General features: G+C 40.0%; 1 protein-coding gene across 2 annotated transcripts in view; it reads right to left on the bottom strand.

Moving 5' to 3' along the window:
• The window catches only part of MTRF1 (mitochondrial translation release factor 1), a 48,179-nt gene that overhangs the window by 3,867 nt on the left and 21,644 nt on the right, over nucleotides 1-22,668 (bottom strand). For both annotated transcript variants that reach the window (XM_023208904.3, XM_023208905.3), the window contains 4 exons: nucleotides 19,537-19,709; nucleotides 13,376-13,493; nucleotides 5,935-6,071; nucleotides 2,763-2,861 (listed from right to left, as the gene is read on the bottom strand). In XM_023208904.3, coding sequence (XP_023064672.2) covers nucleotides 2,763-2,861; nucleotides 5,935-6,071; nucleotides 13,376-13,493; nucleotides 19,537-19,709 — 527 coding nt within the window. The remainder of the gene's footprint in view (nucleotides 1-2,762; nucleotides 2,862-5,934; nucleotides 6,072-13,375; nucleotides 13,494-19,536; nucleotides 19,710-22,668) is intronic.

The raw sequence follows: 22,668 nt of genomic DNA, 5'->3' as shown, positions 1-22,668 counted from the left end.
AGCTAGATAAATAAAAGTAAGAAAGTTACCTACAGAGGAAGTCATAATGAGAATACCAGGTGATCTCACAGAACCCAAGGATAGGAATGTGGAATGTGCAGGGCCACGACTACCACCTGCGGAATGAGACTGAGCCTTGGGAATAAATAAATGTAGGGACTCATATAATCAGGGTTCTTTCTATTTCTCATTTTTGCTTTTCTCCGTGTATCAATTTCATTCTTTTCTCACTGAAGATGTTTTCTCTTGGTGGCTGAAAATGTGGCTTCTAACCTCTTATATGCTTTATATATTACAGTTTCAGCCACCAAGAGAGAGAATAATCCTCTCCCTCTCTGATTTTAAAATCCTGGGAAGAAACTCACGGGCTGGGACTTATTTAGGTGTCCACTCCAAAAAAATCCACTTTTGTCCTGGGTCAGGATCACAATCATTTAAGAATGTAGCAGCTCCGTCAAAAACTGTGGATGTGGTACGAAGGGCAAGTTCTAGAATAGGGGAGGAGAGCTAGGCAAAAATTCCAAAGACACTCACATTCTTTCCTATCTACCCCTTCCATTTGTCCAACAGCTGTTGCCCTGGGGTTAAGATCCTTATCACTTTCCCAGCTTCATCTGTGATTTGGTTCCTAAATTATTCACTCTTTTTTTTTTGAGACAGAGTTTCACTCTGTCGCCTAGGCTGGAGCACAGTGGCGCGATCTCGGCTCACTGCAAGCTCTGCCTCCTGGGTTCACGCCATTCTCCTGCCTCAGCCTCTCGAGTAGCTGGGACTACAGGTGCCCGCCACCATGCCTGGCTAATTTTTTTTTTATTTTTATTTTTAGTAGAGATAGGGTTTCACCGTGTTAGCCAGGATGGTCTCGATCTCCTGACTTCGTGATCTGCCCACGTCGGCCTCCCAAAGTGCTGGGATTACAGGCGTGAGCCACCGCGCCCGGCCAATTATTCACTCTTTACTGTCTATAGTCTCTTTACTGTCCTTCACACAGATTTTAATGTTTTACTACAGCTACCTTTTTTCATGCTGTTTTCGAACTTTCTTCCTTTCACCACTATGGAATGTCTTCCTTCCTTCCAATAGACTAGTTAGTGATTATTAGACCTTACCAGTGTTATTTTCCTTTTGACTTCTGAGTCTGGCACGCTAGTTTGGTTAGTGATATATCATTATTTAGGCCAAAGTCAGATATTTTATAACTACAGAAGCCAGTTAGTTATCTTCCCTTTGTTTCACAACCGAATACTATACTATGCACCTATGGGCCCATCTAAAAGATATTACTGGTCATAAGAATGTGGCTATCTCTGAAAAAATTGTCACCACTACCAGAAAAACAACTGAAAGAACATGGTGTAATTAGAACAATATGGCCAAACATGTTTGGTTAATACTGTGTGTTTCCTGAGGAAAGGGAAATTAGCAAATATTTTCCTCCTTTTCAACATGGCTACTATGTTCCTATGTAAGATAGCCTTATCCTGCTGAGGATCCTGATGGAGGATGTGGCGTAAGACATACAGAAATTGACAAACATAGTAACCTTGTAAAAACAGAACTTTTTTACAAGGTATATTTCCCTTGTAAAACTAGGACTTTGATTTTGAGTATAGAATGGGACAGAGCCAAGTGAAAGAAGCCTTAGGTATCATATGGCACCAAGGAAAAAAGATCAAAGCTTTCTGTCTGCTGCCTTTGCCACATAGTCCTTTATGGGACCAGTTCACGTTCTCCTTCAGTGGCAACAAAACAGACATTTTCCTGTGCTTCATCATTAATATATTTATATATTTATGTCAGTGGTCTTTGCTAGATGCGATTTAAACAGGTTAATGTTCGAACAATCTTGACCAAGTCTTTTCCCCAACAGCCTAACTGTAACACCTCAATCTAATGAAGACACATTGTGGTAGGCAGAATTCTAAGATGCCCCCTGGTGTACACACTGTGAATAACTCCCTCTCAGTGCAGACAGGACCTGTGAAAATGACAGAGTATCATTCTAGTGCCTAGGTGACGAAGCAGTTGACTTTGAGTTAATCAAAAGGAACATTATCTAGGTCAGCTTGACCTAAACGGGTGAGCCCTTAAAAAGGCCTGAGTCATTCCTGCAAGAAGAAATTCAAAGTGGGAGAGAGTCTCTGGAGGGAGCCACTGGGAAACAACTTCCAACAGTATTTAGGCACTGAAAAGCAGCCTCCTGCTGCCTGCCAGCAAGGGAATGGGGACTTCAGTCCTACAATCCAAGGCAATGGCATTCTGCTGGCAACCACGTAACCTTGGAAGAGGACCCCAAGCTCCAGAAGAGTATGGAGCCTGGCCATGCCTTGATTTCAGCCTTGTGAGATCCTGAGAAGATAACTAAGCTCAGTTGTTCCTGGATTTCTGACCTACAGAAATCAGGAGATACTTTAATCATGGGTACTGCTTTAAGTTGCTATATTTGTGGTAATTTGTTACCTGGCAATTGAAAACCAATACCCATGTATATATGCAGACTGAATATATGTTCATACATTGTGATTGCATAATGAAGAATTTGGAATTTAGAAAAGATAACTGTTTCAAAATGGCATAAAGATCATTATTTTTTTAACCAGCAAACTAATAAAAGTGTTTGTAAAAGTGTTTGGGTGGCTTAATGATTTAAATTACTTGGAAATATTTTAGATATACTTGGTAATATCTACATATAGGTTCTAGAATTTGACTATGTTTTCTTCTGAAATCAAAGGTACACAAAGCATACTCAGTAGTATTACCTTAATATCACGAACTTCATATGCTATCCTGTGGTCACTGACTCTATCCTGGGTGAAATTGTATGTCCGAATTCGCTCTGACTGGGCTCTTGTTCCCACCTGTGCCATAACAAAAAGCAATTTATATTTTACCTTTACAAATGTCTTCATTACAATGGAAAAAGCACTTGGCAAATTACTATTTCAACAATTTAGATATTTTCTAAAAGTCATATATACAAAATGACAAAGAACAAGAATGGGCAGAACTTAATGTTTAACACTACAGGTTTGTAGAGCTCAGTTATAGAATAAGAAGGAATGTTTCTTTGATATTTCAAACTCAAAATACTTAAAATCAAATTAATCATCTTTCCACTCCAATCAATTTCTCCTCCTGGTTTCTATAAATGACAGCACCATGTATTCCCTTTTATCCAAGTAGAAAATTCTGACATTCTGCAATTTATCAAACATTTTGTGGGTTTCAGTTTACTATGCCAGGCTTTGATACAGATGCACACGGGGGGACAGACCATCTTCAATTCACCCCGTTCTCCAGCTGCCCATTTCCAGTTGGTTTCATGGGTCTCTTATTATATCCTGCCCTTTCCATTTCTACTACCACTCCTGGACTCATTACTTTCACCTACAATTCTGCAAACATCTCCTGATTCATCTCCCATTTTTCTGCTCACTTTGTGCTGCTCTGCTTAGTCTTCCTACAGTACAGTTTTCTGATAAATTTTCTTTGGTTCCTTCTTGTCTACTGAGCAGACACAACTCAACTCAGCATTCAAGGTACTTTGTAACATGGCCAATCTTCCCAATGTTATTTCTGAAAATTATGTGACTCTCCATAATGCCACCAGTAACACTATGTCATTATTATGTGTGTTCTCTTATCTGTGCTATAAAACATCATCTCAAGGGATGCCCTTCCCTAACACTCTCCTACCATTTCTGCCTTTCTGGTCCCAGCAATTGAAATATGTTCTCTTCTTCCTCTGAAACCCATTGTACTTGGAATGTTCTTCATGGCACACCACAGTTTGTCTCATGCTACAGTTATTTGCATTCTTCCTGGTTTGCTCATCTCCTCCACCTCCCCAACACCCGATATACACCCTGTCTCAAATGCTTTCGCTTTTTAAAATAAAAGAAGATATTTCTATAACTTATTGTCTTAAACCCTAAGGCAAACGATATGAAACTAAACTCCTGACCATTAGAAGAATTTTTTAAAATTATGGATTCCTAAGCCCAACCTCAGATATAATGGATCAGAATTATGTATTTTGAAAACATTCCCAGATCATCTCTTCTGACAATCAGCCAAGTTTGGAAACCACTCTCCCAAAGCACCATATTAATGGCCAGGACCTCACTCCAAATCAGTTACATCAGAATTTCTGGGGTGGGGCCTGGGCATCTATGAAAGCTTGTTAGGTGATCAGTGGACCCAGGATTGGGAATGTGGCATAATGCCTTCTGTATAAAAGCCAAGTGTATATCTTGATCGAAGAAAAAAACTTCTAAGCCTTAGAAATCCCTATTAAAACATTTCAGGTAGGTGGATAAGTTATTCAAGAGGCAGTGACATCTTTTTTGGCTCATCAATCAGACTACTGAAGAAGACACACATGAACAATTTGTATAAAGCCAATCTTGAACCCCTATTTTGAAAATTACTTTGTGGGCTGGGCACAGTGGCTCACACCTGTAATCCCAGCACTTCAGGAGGCTCAAGTGGGCAGATCACATGAGGCCAGGAGTTCGGCACCAGCCTGATCAACATGACAAAAACCCATCTCTACAAAAAATACAAAAATGAGCCAGGCATGGTGGCTGTAACCCCAGCCACTCAGGAAGCTGAGGCACAAGAATCGCTTGAACCCGGGAGGCAGAGGTTGCAGTGAGCCAAGAGCGTGCCACTGCACTCTAGCCTGGGTGACAGACAGAGAATCTGTCTCAAAAAAAAAAAAAAAAAAAAAAAAAAATTACTTGGTGGAACCTCTGGTGCTAAAATGTTAAACAGCGTAAATCCAAATGTCTTTTTAAAATTCAAATGTGGCAGAGTTCATGGTATTTATGTTTTCACTTATTTGCCAAGAAGTAATGGTGTGTACTCAGGGTATATTGTTTGCTTGTTAAAAACAAAAATAAGTTATGGTTTGTAAATGAGCATTCCTGTCGGCTAGTGCATACACTGATAATGCTCTACAATTGGGGATTATCACTAACAGTGTTAATATTATTTATCCTGTCACTTTTACTACCTGCAAGTTAGCACGCAGGTAAAGAAAGCCAGAAGCACCAAAGTGTGAAAAAGCTAGGACACATCGAGATGAAAAGTATAATGCTTAGGTTTAGACAATTCATTATCCTAAAAGGCCACAAAATCTTCCAAATTTAAATTACTGTAGCATAGCCAGGTGTAGTGGCATGTGCCTGTAATCCCAGCCACTCAGGAGGATGAGGCAGGAGAATCGCTTGAACCCGGGAGGTAGAGGTTGCAGTGAGCTGAGATTACGCCACTGCACTCCAGCCTGACGACACAGCGAGACTCCGTCACAAAAAAAAAAAAAAAGAATTTAAATTATATATTAGGTTTACTTACAATAATGACATTTATTCATTTTGCTTAGAATTCATCTATTTATCTATTTAAATAAGTAACACTATACCATACATAGCACAAAATTCAAAAAGTACCAAACGATATATAATGAAAAATAAATTTCCTTTCTACCTCTTATCCCTAGTCTCCATCAGTAGGATTCACTGTTCCCAGTTTTTTGCAGTGCGATTTGTATTTGATCTCACATAGAGTTATAATACAAGCATAGGTTTTAATTTTTAAAAATCAAAAACGTTCTTAATTCTCAAAGAATTATTTTGTCTTTTAAACCATTTTCCTCTTAAGACAGTAATGATATAAACACAAGAGGGAAACAACTAGGAAATACTTTTTAGTTTATACATCTTTCATTTACTAACTTGCAAACTGGTACGCCCAAGTTCAGCCATAACCCATCCGTTCATTTGCATTGAGTTACAGCTTATTTACAGAGGAGCGCATTTCTCTATGCTCTAAAACATTCCCATTTAAGCAAGAACAAACACTACATTCTCTACAGAAAGTGACTTTTCTTTAAACAGTCACTAAATTATTACACCAAGTAAATCTTACCTGCAGTTTTCTAGCACGTTGTTGCTGACACTTGTCTTTCTCAATAATCTGCTGGTAGAGTCTAGCTCTCAACACACGAAAAGCTATTTCTTTATTTTTTATCTGTGATCTTTCTTGTTGGCATTCTACTACTAGCCCTGAAAAATAACAAGGATCAGAAGGTAAACTGTAGCTTCCACCAAATTAAGATAGAACCAAGGAACAGTTAAATGAGACAGGTTAATCAGGAAAATATCACAAAAGATAAAAACAATTTAGGTTTAGCACACTTCAGAAACTAGCTGCATTATGATTATAGCTGTAGTTGGCTCTTTAGATTCTGATATGTAAATGAGAACTCCGTATGGGCACCCAGAAAGCAGCAGCATCTACAGATGGTTACCTATCCTTGCAGTCCCCGAGCTTGGCCTCTTCCTCCTAGCTCATCCAGGCATTTCTGCAGCTCAACAAACAGCAAACTACTGCTGCTCCGTATACTGTGCTGCTCTATTCTCTGTCCAACTCAAGAACTAGCCTCTTCCCCTTTCAGTCACAAATATACACAGAGCTGAGGTTTTAAAAATACCTTTATAATGGCCAGGCACGATGGCTCACACCTGTAATCCAAGCATTTTGGGAGGCCGACACGGGCGGATCATGAGGTCAGGAGATGGAGACCATCCTGACTAACATAGTGAAATCCCATCTCTATTAAAAATACAAAAAATTAGCCAGGCATGGTGGCGGGCACCTGTAGTCCCAGCTACTTGGGAGGCTGAGGCAGGAGAATCGCTTGAACCTGGGAGGCGGAGGTTGCAGTGAGCCGAGATTACACCACTGCACTCCAGCCTGGTGATAGAGCGAGACTCCGTCAAAAAAAAAAACCAAAAACCAAAAAACAAAAACAAAAAACCTTTATAGAAAAAAGCCAATGAAAAGATGCTACTCAGAGTCTTTAAAAAGAAGAATGTATAGTGAATGTTTCTGAGTTGTCCAAGTTCTAAATTTCTAACTTGTTCTGCATAGTCTGAGTTCTGGGGTCCAGCTAATCAATACATCTAACCACACACAAGTTTTGGCTGGCCAGCTTCTGCATTTGGGTGGGTTTGGCCCACTGTGTAGTCCAGTTACTGGCCCAAATCCAGCCCTGACCTGAAATGATCACTTTTTGAGGCTGTGTTGTTCTTAACTTCGTAGCTACCACTCTGAGGTCCATGTCTAATCCCGCTCCTCAGTACATTAGAGGAGAAAGGGGTTTTCTTTCTGAATCACAAAAACTAAAAACCAAAAGCCCCATTAGCTTGGCCTATCTGCACCGATACAGTGGTAAATATTTTGCTGGAGATTTAAAGAATTTCTATAAAATTCTATTCTCTGAACTATGTTTTCTCCCTGTGTAAAGAAGCTACAGTCACTACCTGCTAATACTTTTAGTAAGGCACTGAGGTTTCACCTCTACTGTTTAATCACTTCCTGACCTCTTTACTGCGGCCATCTGGTTGGACTGGGGCACTGACTGGCCCTCATCTTCCAGGTATTTGTCTGGAGTTTCCCTGACTCTCGTATCCTTTTCCTATTACCCCAAAGAATATGAACATTTCCATTTTAAGACGGCCAGGCTTTCAGGAGCTCTCCTCCACATTCCTCTTCTTGTCAGCTGATCTGTACTGATTTTTGCCTAAGCACCTGTATTATTCCTATCTACTCACTCAGGTTAGAACTTTTAGATCAAAACTATTACTTTCCAGCTCAGTAATTACTAACGGAATCACTTGATTATGTATTTTATTATATACTTTCTATAGAGGAGTATTTAATAATGAGTACTCCCTTAAGAACAGAAGATGTAGAGGGAGGGAAGATATATTGAATAATAGAAGAGGGCTGGGCGCAGTGGCTCACACCTGCAATCCCAGCACTTTGGGAGGCAAAGGCGGGTGGATTATTTGAGGCCAGAAGTTCTGAGACCAGCCTGGGTAACACAGCAAGATTTCGTCTCTACTAAAAATACAAAAAATTAGCCAGCGTGGTAACTGCACCTATAGTCCCAGCTACGCAGGGAGCTGAGGTAGGAGGATGGCTTGAGCCAAGAGTTCGAGGTTACAGTGAGCTATGATCATGCCACTGCACTCTAGCCTGGGCAACAGCAAAACCCAGTCGAAAGAAAGAGAGAAAGAGAGAAGAGAGAGAGAAAAAAGAAGAGAAGAGAAGACAAAGAATTACAGAGGCCATCTTTTACTCGCCAACTGGTAATAAACTAAAAAGCCCACTTTAATGCACAAAATATTCATTTATCTTCACCCTTATCTTGGGATAAATTTTCCCAAGAAAGGTAATATTCCCCTGTATAAATATTTAACCATACCCCTATGAATAACTCTTCCAATGGTGGAAAATGGACTCATATAGAAGCAGTGGTTAGAAAAAAAAATATGATTCTTCAGAGTCCAGGGCATGGAGAAAAATAGAAGAATAGAAGCTATAGTTCTCACTTTGAATTCTAGCAGGGACAGTTCCTAGTCTAAGGTCTTGGGATGGAAGAAAGAATGGGAGAAATGGAAGAAAGGCTGAGTTTTCCTTGAAGCAGATGCTGAAACTATGGCAATCCTCAAAATATGGAAGAAGCAGGCTGAAGAAATCACTTTGTTATAACTGCGTGGCTTCCTAAGGGTTAGGTCTTGACATGCCTTCCTTGCCTAAAGGGAAGGGCTGAGGGGCAGGACTTCAGGCCTCTTTAAAACCAAAGACTCAGATCTAAGTGGTTAAAAGATAACTGGCCCAAGGTAAGTCTGGCAGCACAATGATAAGTCACTTTCTTTTCCTTTTATTGTTAGTTGACATGTAATAATTGTACATATTTATGGGATATAGAGTGGTATTTCGATACAATGTGGAATGATCAAATCAGGGTAATTAGCACATCCATCACCTCAAAATTCATTTATCATTTCTTTGTTGTGAACATTCAAAATCTTCTAGCTTTCTGAAAATATGCAATAAATAAATCACTATTAACCATATTCATGCTATAGTGCTATAGAACACCAGAACTAATTCCTTCTATCCAGCTGTAATTCTGTATCCCTTACCCAACCTCTCTCTATGCTCCCCTCCCCCTTACCCTTCCTAGTCTCTAATAACCACAGTTCTACTCTCTGTAAGTCACTTTTTGTAAAGTCAGCAATTTATGACTACAAGGGGTAGTTTTATAACCTTTAAGTTTTAAAGTATTCTGGTTTATTTTGTCAGAGTTTTGATCACCTTTTACCCAATTTTTTACCCATTTTAATTTTTAATTCATCTTAAGCTAATTATTACTGATCAGGACTATGTATAATATAGAATGATATCCAACAATACAGGGTTTAGGTGAAACACATTAAGTATCCAACAATTTATGGATTGTTGAAATAAATTATGGCAAGTTACAAAAAGTATAACCTCAGGACGGACATGGTGGCTCATGCCTGTAATCCTGGCACTTCGGGAGGAGGAGGTGGGCGGATCACTTGAGGTCAGGAGTTTGAGACCAGCCTGGCCAACATGACGAAACTACGTCTCTACTAAAAATACAAAAATTAGCCAGGTGTGGTGGTGCACACCTGTAGTCCCAGCTACCTGGGAGGCTGATGCAGGAGAATAGCTTGAACACTGAAGGCAGAGGTTGCAGTGAACCAAGGTTCACTGGCCACTGCATGCCAGCCTGAGTGACAGAGCTAGACTCCGTCTAGGAAAAAAAAAAAGTATAACCTCATTTTTTGGGAAAAAAATGGCATATTTTTATACGTACAGAAAATAATTTGAAAGGATGTATACCAAAGATATATGCCAACAATGGTTACTGGGTTATTATTACAGATGTTTTATGTTCTTTTGCTCATGCGTATATTATTTTCTTTTTTTCTTTGAGACGGAGTTTCACTCTTGTTGCCCAGGCTGGAGTGCAATGGTGTGATTTCAGTTCACCGCAACCTCCACATCCCGGGTTCAAGCGATTCTCCTGCTTCAGCCTCCCGAGTAGTTGGGATTACAAGCATGCGCCACCACACCCAGCTAATTTTGTATTTTTAGTACAGACGGGGTTTTTTCATGTTGGTCAGGCTGGTCTCGAACTCCCAACTTTAGGTGATCCACCTGCCTTGGCCTCCCAAAGTGCTGGGATTACAGGCGTTAGCCACTGTGCCCAGCCTTTTTTTTTTTTTTTTTTTTTTTTTTAACAGTTTTCTATGGAATTCCTTTTCAATAAAGGAAACTTAAGAGAAAGTATGAAATTATCCCATTGTTGGATATTTAGGTTGTTTTAGCTTTTCATATAACAAACAATACGAGCAATCATAATGACGTCTAACTTCAAGATGGTTTCTGTTTTTTTTTTTTGATGGAGTTTCGCTCCTGTTGGCCAGGCTGAAGTGCGATGGCACAATCTCAGCTCACTGCAACCTCTGCTTCCTGGGTTCAACTGATTCTCCTGCCTCAGCCTCCCCAGTACCTGGGACTATAGGCATACACTACTACGCCTGGCTGATGTTTTTGTATTTTTAGTAGAGACGGGGTTTCACCATTTTGGCCAGGCTGGTCTCGAACTCCTGACCTCAGGGGATCCACCTGCCTCAGCCTCCCAAAGTGCTGGGATTACAGGCATGAGCCACTGTGCCTGACCACCACCCCCCCGCCTTTTTTTTAAATCACACTACAACAAGAACAAGACACAGAAACACAAACTCCATCTGAAATAAAAGTATATAATCCCCAAACATGATCTATTAAAGACAAAAAGTGGATGAAAGAATGGTAAATGACTTAGCAGCTGGAAGGAAGGTGACACTTAATTCCCTGTAGAGGGACATGCTGACCAGAAACTGGCCAATTTGCCCTGCTAAGTGCCAGAAAGGCTCAGAAATAGAGGCACCAGGTATTTCAAAAGTCAGGCTTGAGGAGCTAGGGCTAAATACAGAAAGCCTATAATAACAAATAGATCCTCAAGTCTCCTTCCTCAATCTGCAGAAGGCAGGAGGTATATTTCTGGATAATTAAATCAGGAAAATTCTAGACCTGGGACTAGTTACAAGGGAGGGCAAGTGTGAACATGGGCTGGAAGACAAGAGGATTAAGTAAACGACTGCTATTGAACGGTGAGACCTTGACCTTACTCTCAGCTGTATCCTGGAAGATCCTTCTCAGGAGAAAACAAACTCGCAAGAGAAAAGGTCTCTAATAAAAAAGCTGATTAACACTCTAACTGATCTACAGTGGAACTCACTAGTGGGTATGTGGATAAGTGCACTCAGAGCTTTAGAACCTGACTCTTAAATATGTACAGACAGACAAGAATTCCTAGAAATTTCCAACATGAAAGTAAGAATGGGCCGAGCATAGTGGCTCATGTCTGTTATCCCAACACTTTGGGATGCTGAGGCAGGCAGATCACTTGAGCCGAGGAGTTGGAGACCAGCTTGAGAAATGTGGAGAAACCCAGTGTCTACCAAAAAAAAAAAAAAAAAAAAAAAATCAAGAATTAGCCAGGCAAGTGCCTGTAGTTCCAGCTACCAGGAACAGAGGGCGGGGGGGTGGTGCTGACGTGGGAGGGTCACCTGAGCCTGGGAAAGTCACAGCTGCAGTAAGCTGTGATCACACTACTGTACTCCAGCCTGGGCAACAGACCAAGGCCTTGTCTCAAAAAGAAAAAAAGAAAAGTAAAGCAAGCATGAAACAAAAATAAACTCAGAAGAAACACAGACACTGCAGAAAGCAGAAGGGAACATCAGGGAAACTAAAATTAATATCCTTGAGCAATAAAAGAAAAGAAAAGTATCAACAAATAAGAAAAGGATGCTATGAGAAAACAATTCTGAGAACAAGAAAGAGCTCCCAAAAGTTAAAAAAAATAAATTTTTTAAAATCAGAAAAAGGGTAGGAAAAATAACTAAAAAACAAAGTGACAGACAATATGAGGGGAAAAAAAAATTCAAGAGGTCTAACATCTAACTAATAGAAATCCCAGGAAGAATAAAGAAAATGTTATGCAAGAAATTATTGAAGAAAGTATTTCAGAGCTGAAAGGCATGAGTCTCTAAACTGAAAGCAACAAATACAAGGAATGAAAAAGATTTTCAGTGCTCTAAGGGGAAGTTATTTCCAAGAAATGATCAATGAAGTGTAAAGTTAGAATAAAGCTATTTTCAGATCTCCAAAGCCTTGAAATACTTACATGTCACAAATCTTTCCTCAGGAAGCCACTTAAAGATGAGCTTTGTTAAAATGACAGAGTAACAAAGAGAAAAAGACACTATGGAACCCAAGAAATGGGAGGATCCAACACAGAATAGAGGTGAAAGGAACTCCCCACCTGCTGATGACCAGGACAACCCCTGTGGAATGTCCTGGGGAGCAGCTTGTCCACACTGGCGCAAGATGATGGGGTGCTCTGTCAGGGAGTCTCCAGAGAGCGCCAGAGTGACTTCATTTTACACAGCTTTTGGAAGATGCAGGCAGACTGAGAGTCAAAGAAAAGTAGGCAAATGAAAAATCAATGAGGTAATTATTAACTCTAGGAAATGAAATCATAGGACTATATACTAATGGGCTCAGCGTCAAACACTATCTATTCATTATATGAACACAGTGAAAATTAATTTTGCCAAAAGACAAATATTGAAGAGGAAAAGGTATACAGGAAGGGCAAAATTCTCATCTACAACATTAAGGCGTAAATATATAACCTTTATAGTTGGTCAGAAGAGCACTATTTGCCTATTATTTAGGAATACTGAGGTAATTACCAGAAGAAATAGCTAAAAGAGGCTTATTTGGATTTTGCCGCTAGAGAAGTGAGCTAAAAGAATCTAAAGTGGTTATCTTTAAGAAATGGGAACTGAAGGTAGAGGAAGTAGGAAGAGGGTGGGAACAAGTTCAGACAGCTGTTGGTTTTTTTGTTATAGGACTTTGCCATGAGACTTCTAAAACCATATACATGAAATGTAAAAATTAATTTTAAAAAATTAAGAAGTTAAACATTTTTATTTTGAAAAATGGTAGGAATATTTAAAATCACATTACAGACCGCAAAATTACCTCAGAGTATACCAAAATTATCAATATTCAAAATAAAAGCATCAGTGCAGCAAAGCCTAATGGAGTTAGCCATCATGCTACAAGGTGACATAAGATCCACGGCAGTGGCCTGTCCAAGGCTGCTTCTGTGTTTCGTTTGTATTTAGGCTGGGGCACCTCTGGTTGCTCACTCCTGTCCAGCATACCTGGGAAGCTTCCCTGAACAGGTCTGCTCACTGTCCGCATCTTTTCAGAAAGGAATCTTTCCAAACAGAAGGGGACCATGAACACAATAGCCATCCTTATCCACAACCCCAGTGACATTTTTAAAGAGCTATGCAAGGAACCAGACACTCACATAGGATTATTTCCTTCCAAATGCTGAGTAAGATGGAAAAATGGGCTTGCTTACCTGTGGGGATGTGGACAAGTCTGACAGCACTATCAGTTGTATTAACATGCTGCCCTCCTGCTCCTTTGGCTCGAAATGTATCTATTCGCAAATCCTTGGGGTCCAATTTCACATCCACCTAGAATAGAAGGGATGGCATAATTCTACACTCCGTGAATACTTTAATATGAAATCGATTCCAAGATTTTTCAAATAAACTATACTGTTTTAAGTTATAGCCTTTAGACTAAGAGAAGTAACTTATACCAAAGAAAGAGCAATAAACTGCCCATTCCAATAGGATGCTATTGTTTGTTTGTTTGAGACAGGATCGCTCTCTGTTGCCTAGGCTGGAGTATAGTGGCACAATCATAACCCACTGTAACCTCAAACTCTTGGGCTTAAGTGATCCTCCTGCCTCAGCCTCCTGAGTAGCTAGGACTACAGGTGCGCACCACCATGCCATGTTAATTTTAAAAATTTCTTGTACAGATGGGGTCTTGCTAATTTGCCCAGGCTGGTCTTGAACTCCTGGCCTCAAGCGATCCTCCCACCTTGGACTTCCTGAATGCTGAGGTTACAGACATGAGCCACCACACCTGGCCCTGGGATTCCATTTTTAAGCACTGATTTAGGATGTTATGAGATCACTGAGTTTTCAATCCATCAAAAGTTTCATCATTCATCATCCCAAAGTTACATGTAAGAAACCCCCAAAAATATATAAAATACACACATATATACTATATATTGTTGATTCTCATTATTGTTAGAATGTCTATTTGCAAATTTTCCTACTCACTAAAATTTATTTGTATCCTTGAATCAACACCTAAGGCACTTCCACAGTCATTTGCAGACATGCATAGGGCAGTGAAAAATATGAGTTGCTCCACACTTGCCCATTGCCAGCTGAAGTAGGACAAGGTAACACTGCCTTCTTGTGGCAGCTCTCCTACAGAATGACCAGAGAATGGAGGTGTAGGGGGCAGGGCAGAGCAGTGCTCTGGCTCTGGGGCCAGTTGGACTGGATTTGAATATGAACTCTAGCACCTGTTAGTGGAGCAGCATCAGGCAAGTCACTTGACACTCCTAGGCCTCGTTTTCTCTTTTGTAAAGTATAGAGAATCTACCAGGATGGGTTATTTTTAGAATTTAATAAGCTATGTGAGCTCAGTGTGTGTGTGTGTATCTGTGTGTGTTTATGGATTTGGCTAATTTTTTTTTTTTTTTTTTTTTGAGAGAGGGTCTCACTCTGTTGCCTGGGCTGGAGTGCAATGGTGCAATCATAGCTCACTGCCACCTTGAACTCCTGGACTTAAGCAATCTTCCTGCCTCAACCTCCTGAGTAGCTGGGACCACAGGTGTGTGCCACCACGCTCAGCTGGATTTAGTTAATATTGAACCATTGTTCCTAACACTGATTTAACAAATACTGAACCATTACTCCCAAGTGGTTCAATATCTACTAAATTAGTGTTTGCTGCAACTTTACAGAACATAACTACTGGGAATACTGAAAATCAACTACATTGGTGTATGTGTGTGTTTATTAGTGGATTGAAAGGTGGCTCCCAAAAAGATACGTTAATGTTCTAATTCATGGAACCTTATTCGGAAAAAGGTTCTTCGCAGAGGTAATTGAGTTAAATGAGATTATCCTGGATTATCAGAATAGGCCCTAAATCCAATGACAAGAGTCCTTATAAGAAACAACTAGAGGAGACAGTAAAGGAGGAAGACCATGTGAATTTGAAGGTGGTATAGTTTCAAGCCAGGGAACACCTGGAGCAACCAGAAGCTGGAAGATGCAAGGGCGGAGTCTCCCCAGAGCCTTCCGAGAGGCGTGACTCTGCTGACACCTTGATTTTGGACCTCTGGCTGCTAGAACTGTGAAATAGTAAGTTACTGCTATTCGAAGCCACTAAGTTTGTGGTAATTTGTTACAGCAGCCTTTGGAAACTTATACACAGACACGGACACAGACACGGACACAGACACAGACACACACACACACACACACAAATAGTTAACAAATACGTTTTGTTTTGTTTTGTTTTGTTTTGTTTTTTTTTTGAGATAGTCTTGCTTTGTTGCCCAGGCTGGAGTGCAGTGGCATGATCTCAGAATTCACTGCAACCTCTGACTCCCAGGTTCAAGAGATTCTCCTGCCTCAGCCTCCCGAGTAGCTGGGATTATAGGCATGTGCCATCACTACCCGCCACTGTTTGTATTTTTAGTAAAGATGGGATTTCACCGTGTTGGCCAGGCTGGTCTCGAACTCCTGATCTCATGATACATCCACCTTGGTCTCCTAAAGTGCTGGATTACAGGCATGAGCCACTGCACCCAGCCTACAACAAATATGCTATTTTTAAGGGGAGAGCTAACATTTTGTTCCACATTCATCATTTATTATGATGAATGACAAAGCAAGTGTGACTTTTCTCTTTGAAAAGTAACTAGTAACTGGGTCAAGGCTGGAATCTAAGATACTGTTCAGCTAATTATTCTTTTGTATGTTTCCTCTCAAGTGACTGCAACACAGTGAAGAAAAAGATTATATGGCTTTTGTTAATATATGTTAGAGTTGGCTGCCTTAAGACTTCAATAAGTACTGAAGAGGTAAGAGTGACTTGCCATTTCATGTGGCTATAGTGTATTAAGTAGTTACATAGAAAATGTGTGGATATCATATGCCACATTCTCCCAAATGTTACAGAAATGATCTAATGACTTTTGGGAAATTCTGGATACAGAAATGGTGACTTAGGGCAGATAGAGCATTTTAAATGTCAGTTAAGAGAACATAACCTTGTACTTTTAGAATAGTGAGATGCCACTAAATGAGTTTAATTTTCAAGAATATGAAAACAGGGCCCAGCACTGTGGCTCACGCCTGTAATCTCAGCACTTTGGGAGGCCAAGGCAAGCAGATCACTTGAGCTCAGGAGGTTCAAGACCAACCTGAGCAACATGGCAAAACCTTGTCTCTACAAAAAATATAAAAATTAGCCGGGCATTGTGGCACACACCTGTATAGTCCCAGCTACTCAAAAGGCTAAGGTGGGAAAATCACTTGAGCCTGGGAGGTAGAGGTTGCAGTAAGCCAAGATAGGGCCACTGCACTCTAGCCTGGGTGACCGGGTGAGAATCCGTCTCAAAAAAAAAAAAAAAAAAATGAAAATAAAAACAAGGTAAGTGGGAATGGGGCAGAAGAAATAAGGATGGAAGCAAGACAACTCTATGGTTTTGATTTTTTAACCATGTAAATGTTTAATATATGAAAATAAAATTAAGTAAAAGAGAAAAGAAAAATCAAAGCCTAAAATTAAATAAAAATAGAAATAAATGAACCAAAATATTTATCATAATAACATAACCACACAGAAAAAAATTATTTCAGATGGTCTCTGAGCATAGTGCTCTGACTATGCATTCTTTTTTTTTCGAAACAGAGTCTCACTCTGTCGCCCAGGCTGGAGCACAATGGCGTGATCTCAGCTCATTGCAATCTCCACCTTACAGGCTCAAGCAATTCTCCTGCCTCAGTCTCCTGAGTAGCTGGGACTATAGGCACACGGCACCACGCCTGGCTAATTTTTTTGTATTTTTAGTAGAGACAGGGTTTCACCATGTTGGCCAGGCTGGTCTCGAACTCCTGACCTCAAATGATCCTGTCTGCCTCGGCCTCCCAAAGTGCTGGGATTACAGGCGTGAGCCACCACACCCAGCCTGACTATACATTCTTGGTAGAATATATTCTAAGGGAAAAAATCTTAAACTTACTCAGTAGTTTACTATTAGTAACGTTGATGTTGTAATTTTGAAACTATTTTATATATAGTATATAATAAACCAAATAAACATATTAAAATGATTATGAAACAAGATTTTTTGTATAATGGAGAGATGTAAATACAAAATGCAAGAAGTTGAGGGGTGAAAAAAATTTCTGTAATGTTAAATTTGAATTGGTAGTAATAATATGAAACTGTGATTTCAAAACATGTATTTCCTAGCTATATCCACTGAACGAGTCTAGAAGTAACAACACTAATGACAATGAACAGACCTACTATCTAGATCTTGATTTCCAGATACATTCCCCACTAAAATGAACCAGGCTGACTTAAGTATGAGGCAGGATAGTACAAAATGGGCCTGGGAATCTAAGTGTGTCCAAAAGTATAGATGCACTCAAATGATGGTATCATTTCAAAAGGACAAAAGGGGTACCCTAAAAGGCTACTATAGACCAAATCTGGGACTATTTGAACATAAAGAAGAATAGTAACTATAAATAAGTGAATTAAAACATGAATCCATGAGTCTATAATGAGGTTAATATGTGAAACTTGATATATGAGTTTATAATGAAATCATACACTAGAAAAAGAACACAAGAAAGTGTGGGCTAGAAGGTGAAAAGGTAGTAGGGAGGAAAGTTCTTTACAGAAGAATGCCAGTTAATAAATATGGAAGGAATGACAGAATTAGAAAATCATCATCTTGCAACCCCAAAGTAAAGAACTGATTCAGGCAAGGATCACCAATGGATGTTAAAACTATGGATGAAAGGTAGTTGGGAACAGGATATATGTACCCTAGAAATTACTTAGTAATTGCAAAGGGAGAAATACACTTTTACAATGGAGATATTTCTGTGGTCACCATGTTCACTAACTACTAAAACTAAGGCACACTAAAAGTGAGACAATCTAGCATTATGTGTCTTCTGATAAGAGGCAAATTGCCTATAACTACACCTATGAAGTATTCTCACTCAAAATGTGTAACCTGCACGGAATGGAACATTAGATATAACTTTCAACATAATACAGAGGATAAAGGAACAAGTTAAAGAGTACCACGAGGAACAGTCAGAGGAATCCAGAATGTGGGACATTCTTCAAGACAAATGGTCTAGACTTTTCCAAAAGTCATTACCATTAAAAAATAATAATAATAAAAAGTTGGGAGACTGTTCCAAACTTAAAGAAATATAGCAACTAATTGCAACGTGTGAAACTTGACAGGATCCTGGTTTAAAAAAAAAAAAAAAATCACTATATGCAGGTGTAGTGGCACACCTGTAGTCCTAGCTACTCAGGAGGTTAAGGCAGGAGGATCACCTTGAACCCAGGAGTTCAAGTTCAGCCTGAGCAACACAGTGAGACCTTGCCTCCAAAAATAGATAAATAAACAGCTATAAAAAAATTGGGGACTGATTAGGGAAACTGTTAAATGTACTAGATATTCGATATCACACAATTATGCTTAGTTTTCCTAGGTAATGGTAGTGCACTTATATAGGAGAATGCCTAGGAGATGTATGTGAAAGATTTGGAAGGTAAGGTCTCATGGTGTCTGCTGTATCCTTTACAGTTCATTTAAGTAAATGTATATACATATACATAGGAATCAAGCAAATGTGAGAAAATGTAAACAACCAACCTCAGGGGAAGGTTATAACATTTCATTATGGTATCCTTTCAATTTTCTATATGTTTAAAAAAAAAAGGTTAGGGAAAAGAAAAATATAGAGCAGATGGCTGTATACTGATATTATACCACTGACCTTGAAATATTATCTCCGGAATTCATTTTCTTTCTTAAGATAAAATTTAGGCAGCAACATTAAATGAAACATTTTTTGAAAATTAGTGACTTCTATTTAAAAGCAAACAAAACATCTTGGTCAGTGATGAGGGGCAACTTTGCCTGGGGGAGAATTAAAGATTTCCCATTAGAGACTATCAAGTCCAATCTGTAGCCATGAAAAGAACAGATTTCCGGCTGGGAGCAGTGGCTCACACCTGTAATCCCACCACTTTGGGAGGCCAAGACAGGAGGATTGCCTGAGGTCAGGAGTTCGAGACCAGTCTGGCCAACATGGTGAAACCCTGTCTCTACTAAAAATACAAAAAAATTAGCCAGGCATGGTGGCATGTGCATGTAATCCCAGCTACTCGGGAGGCTGAGGCAGGAAAATTGCTTGAACAAGGGAGGTGGAGGTTGCAATGAGCTGAGATCATACCACTGCACTCCAACCTGGGCGACAGAGTGAGACTCCATCTCAAAAAAAAAAAAAAAAAGACAGATTTTCCTAGAAGCTAAGGCTTCCCAGCACAATACGTGTTGACATGGAGTGAGTTTTCCATGCCTCCTGCTGAGGTTACCTCATCTGGTTGAGGAAGGACAATAACCGACATTGTTCCTGTGTGAATGCGCTGCATCCTTGAGGACAGGCCCACCTCGGGGATACGCTGAACTCGGTGAATCCCACCCTCATACTTCAAATGCTTATAGACACTGTCACCAGAAATTCGGGCAGCTGCATGATGTAGTCCACCTAGGGGAACAACAGTCCAGAAATAGTAATGAATTCTCCTTTGAAACAGATCAGGATCCTAAATGTCCTTAATTGAAGGCCTGAATGTGAGTACAGAGCCTGAGATGAGAACATAAAGCATGGGACAACAAGGGCCTCTGAAGAAGAAGAAAAGAAGATATAAAGTATAAACAAAACTACAGTTTCCCAATGTATATATATTAAAATATAAAAGGAAACATACCAAAATTTAATTAATTAATTAATTATAGGAGCTAGTGATGCAACAACAGGAAACATACCAAAATATTATTTGGTTATGTCTGGGGAATAGAATAATATATTTTCTTATTTCCAAATTTTCTATAATGAACAAGTTTTCTTTTTATAATAAGGGAAAAATACTATTTGAACAAAAAATAATACTGGGATGTTTTCTGCATTGAACTACCCTGTGTATTCTTAGGCTAATATGGTATCATATATTAAAAAATGCTCAATAGTAGAATAATTTCATAATGTTGAATAACTCCACAGATCCTCCCAAGTTTTCAAGAATTTATTGAAAGTCAGCTCTTGTTTATCTGTGGAGTGGGAAGAGTATCACAAAAGAATCTTAACACCTAGGCTAGCTTGTTTTTTTTTGTTTTTTTTTTTTTTTTAGACAGAGTCTTGCACTGTCGCCAGGGCCGGTGTGCAATGGCTCAATCTCGGCTCGCTGCCACCTCTGCCTTGTGTGCTCAAACGATTCTCCTGCCTCGGTCTCTTCAGTGGCTAGGATTACAGGTGCCCGCCACCAGGCCCGGCTAATTTTTCATATTTTTAGTAGCGACGGGGTTTCACTATGTTGGCCAGTTTGGTCTTGAACTCCTGACCTCATGATCTGCCCACGTCAGGGTCCCAAAGTGCTGGGATTACAGGTGTGAGCCACCATGCCCGGCCACTTGTTCTTACCTAATTTTTTTTAAAAATCTTTTTTATGATACAATAATATATGAAGACAGAAAAACACACAAATCAAATATATGGTTTAATGTCCACCACTCGGGTCAAGAAAAAGAACTGTGCTAGTCACTCCATAAGCCCTCCCAAATGCCATTTCCAGTCATAATCCTCTCTCTTCCCTAAGAGTAATCATTATCCTGACTTTTATTCCTTTCTTTACCATAATTTCATTACCTAAACGTGTAGCCCTAAGCACTACAGTTTAGTCCTGCCCACTTAAAAATGTTTGATGTATCTGTTTAGTCTGTTAGTCCACATGCTTATCATCCATTGCTTTCATTTCCTCCAAATGATCTGTTGGGCGTGGGCTGCTGACCTGTAGAATTTCCAGCAGTCTGTTTTTGCGGATTGCATATTCTTGGTGCAAGTCACCCTGTTCTGCTGCCGTCTGTATTGGCAGCAATTAGGCAGCTGGATGCAGACACTGGATCAGACCTCAGTTCGAGCCCCTTGGCAAGACTAAAGGAGGTGTACGGTGTCTGGATGTCTCTCTTTTTACAGTCTTGACAGCCTTTGACACTGAATGGTGACAGTCTAATTCTATCATTTCTTTCTCACTTATTAGTTAAAATAAAGAGACACTTCTCCTTGTCTACCATTTGATTACCTAGTGACACAATTACATAGGAAAAGCAAGATAAATGTTTGATTCTGTCCCTTTTACCAGTTCTACCAATATACCAACATTTTTTTTTTTTTTTGTAATACACTGAACTGGTTCATTTTAATCCTCTGAAGATGACCAATTAAAAGTTTAAATTATCATTATGAACTCAAGGATTGAAACACATCTAGCATGTTTAAACCAAGTACAGTTATTATTAAAGCTCAACTAGTCCCATCTTTGGCCCATAGAGCCTCTTCAAATCAACTTCTGAATTCTTTTGACATGCCCCATTTATATGGGACATGCCCCATTTGTATGGCATAACAAGATATGCCAGGATGATCTTGAACATTTTTTGCCCTAGACCTGGAATCAGCCATGTCTCCAAGAAGTCCTGGTTTGAGAGAACCAGGCTAGGTTTGTCCACTACTACTGGATTTGGTTATTATTTCTAAGCCTTTTCAGGGGCCAGAGATAGGAAATAACCTCATGAATTCATGTGATGTTGAGACACAATTTTCCATGGGTCTCTTGTGTTCTTGCACATCTTACAAATGAAGCATTGCTGGCTATTTCCCTCTAAAGTATCTTTTAAAGGTGGTTTGTGCAGTGAACAGCCTTGGAAATAATGTGTCCCTCCCAAGCAAAGCATAGGTTTCCACAGCCTTGGAAGACAGAGATAGTGTCACTTTCTAGAGCAATGTGCAGGCATGCCTACTGCCTATTAAAAAAATGGCTGGGCACAGTGGTTCACGGCACTTTGCAAAGCTGAGGTGGGCAGGCAGCGGGAGCCCAGGTGTTCAAGACCATCCTGGGTAACACAGTCAAACTTCATCTCTACAATAAATACAAAAATTATGGCCGGCGCTGTGGCTCATGCCTGTAGTCCCAGCACTTTGGGAGGCCGAGATGGGCGGATCAGGAGGTCAGGAGTTCAAGACCAGCCTGACCAATAGGATGAAACCCCGATGAAACCCCGTCTCTACTAAAAATACAATAATTAGCTGGGCGTGGTGGCGTGCACCTGTAGTCCCAGCTACTCGGGATGCTGAGGCAGAAGAATCGCTTGAACCTGAGAGGCGGAGGTTGCAGTGAGCTGAGATCGTGCCACTGCATTCCAGCCTGGGTGACAGAGCGAGACTCCATCTCAAAATAAATAAATAAAATTTTAAAAAAATAAAAATAAAAAAATTAGCCAGGCGTAGTGGCACGTGCCTGTAGTCCCAGCTACATGGGAGGCTGACGTGGGAAGATGGCTTGAGCCCAGTTGAGGCTGCAGCGAGCTGTGATGATGCCACTGCCCTCCAGCCTGGGAGACAGTGTGAGACCCCAGCTCAAAAAAAAAAAGAAAAAAAGACTCAATTTCCT

The sequence above is a fragment of the Piliocolobus tephrosceles genome, chromosome X (genome assembly GCF_002776525.5).
Source record: "Piliocolobus tephrosceles isolate RC106 chromosome X, ASM277652v3, whole genome shotgun sequence".
Classification (NCBI taxonomy): Eukaryota; Metazoa; Chordata; class Mammalia; order Primates; family Cercopithecidae; genus Piliocolobus; species Piliocolobus tephrosceles.
This window is presented reverse-complemented; position numbering and strand designations above follow the sequence as displayed.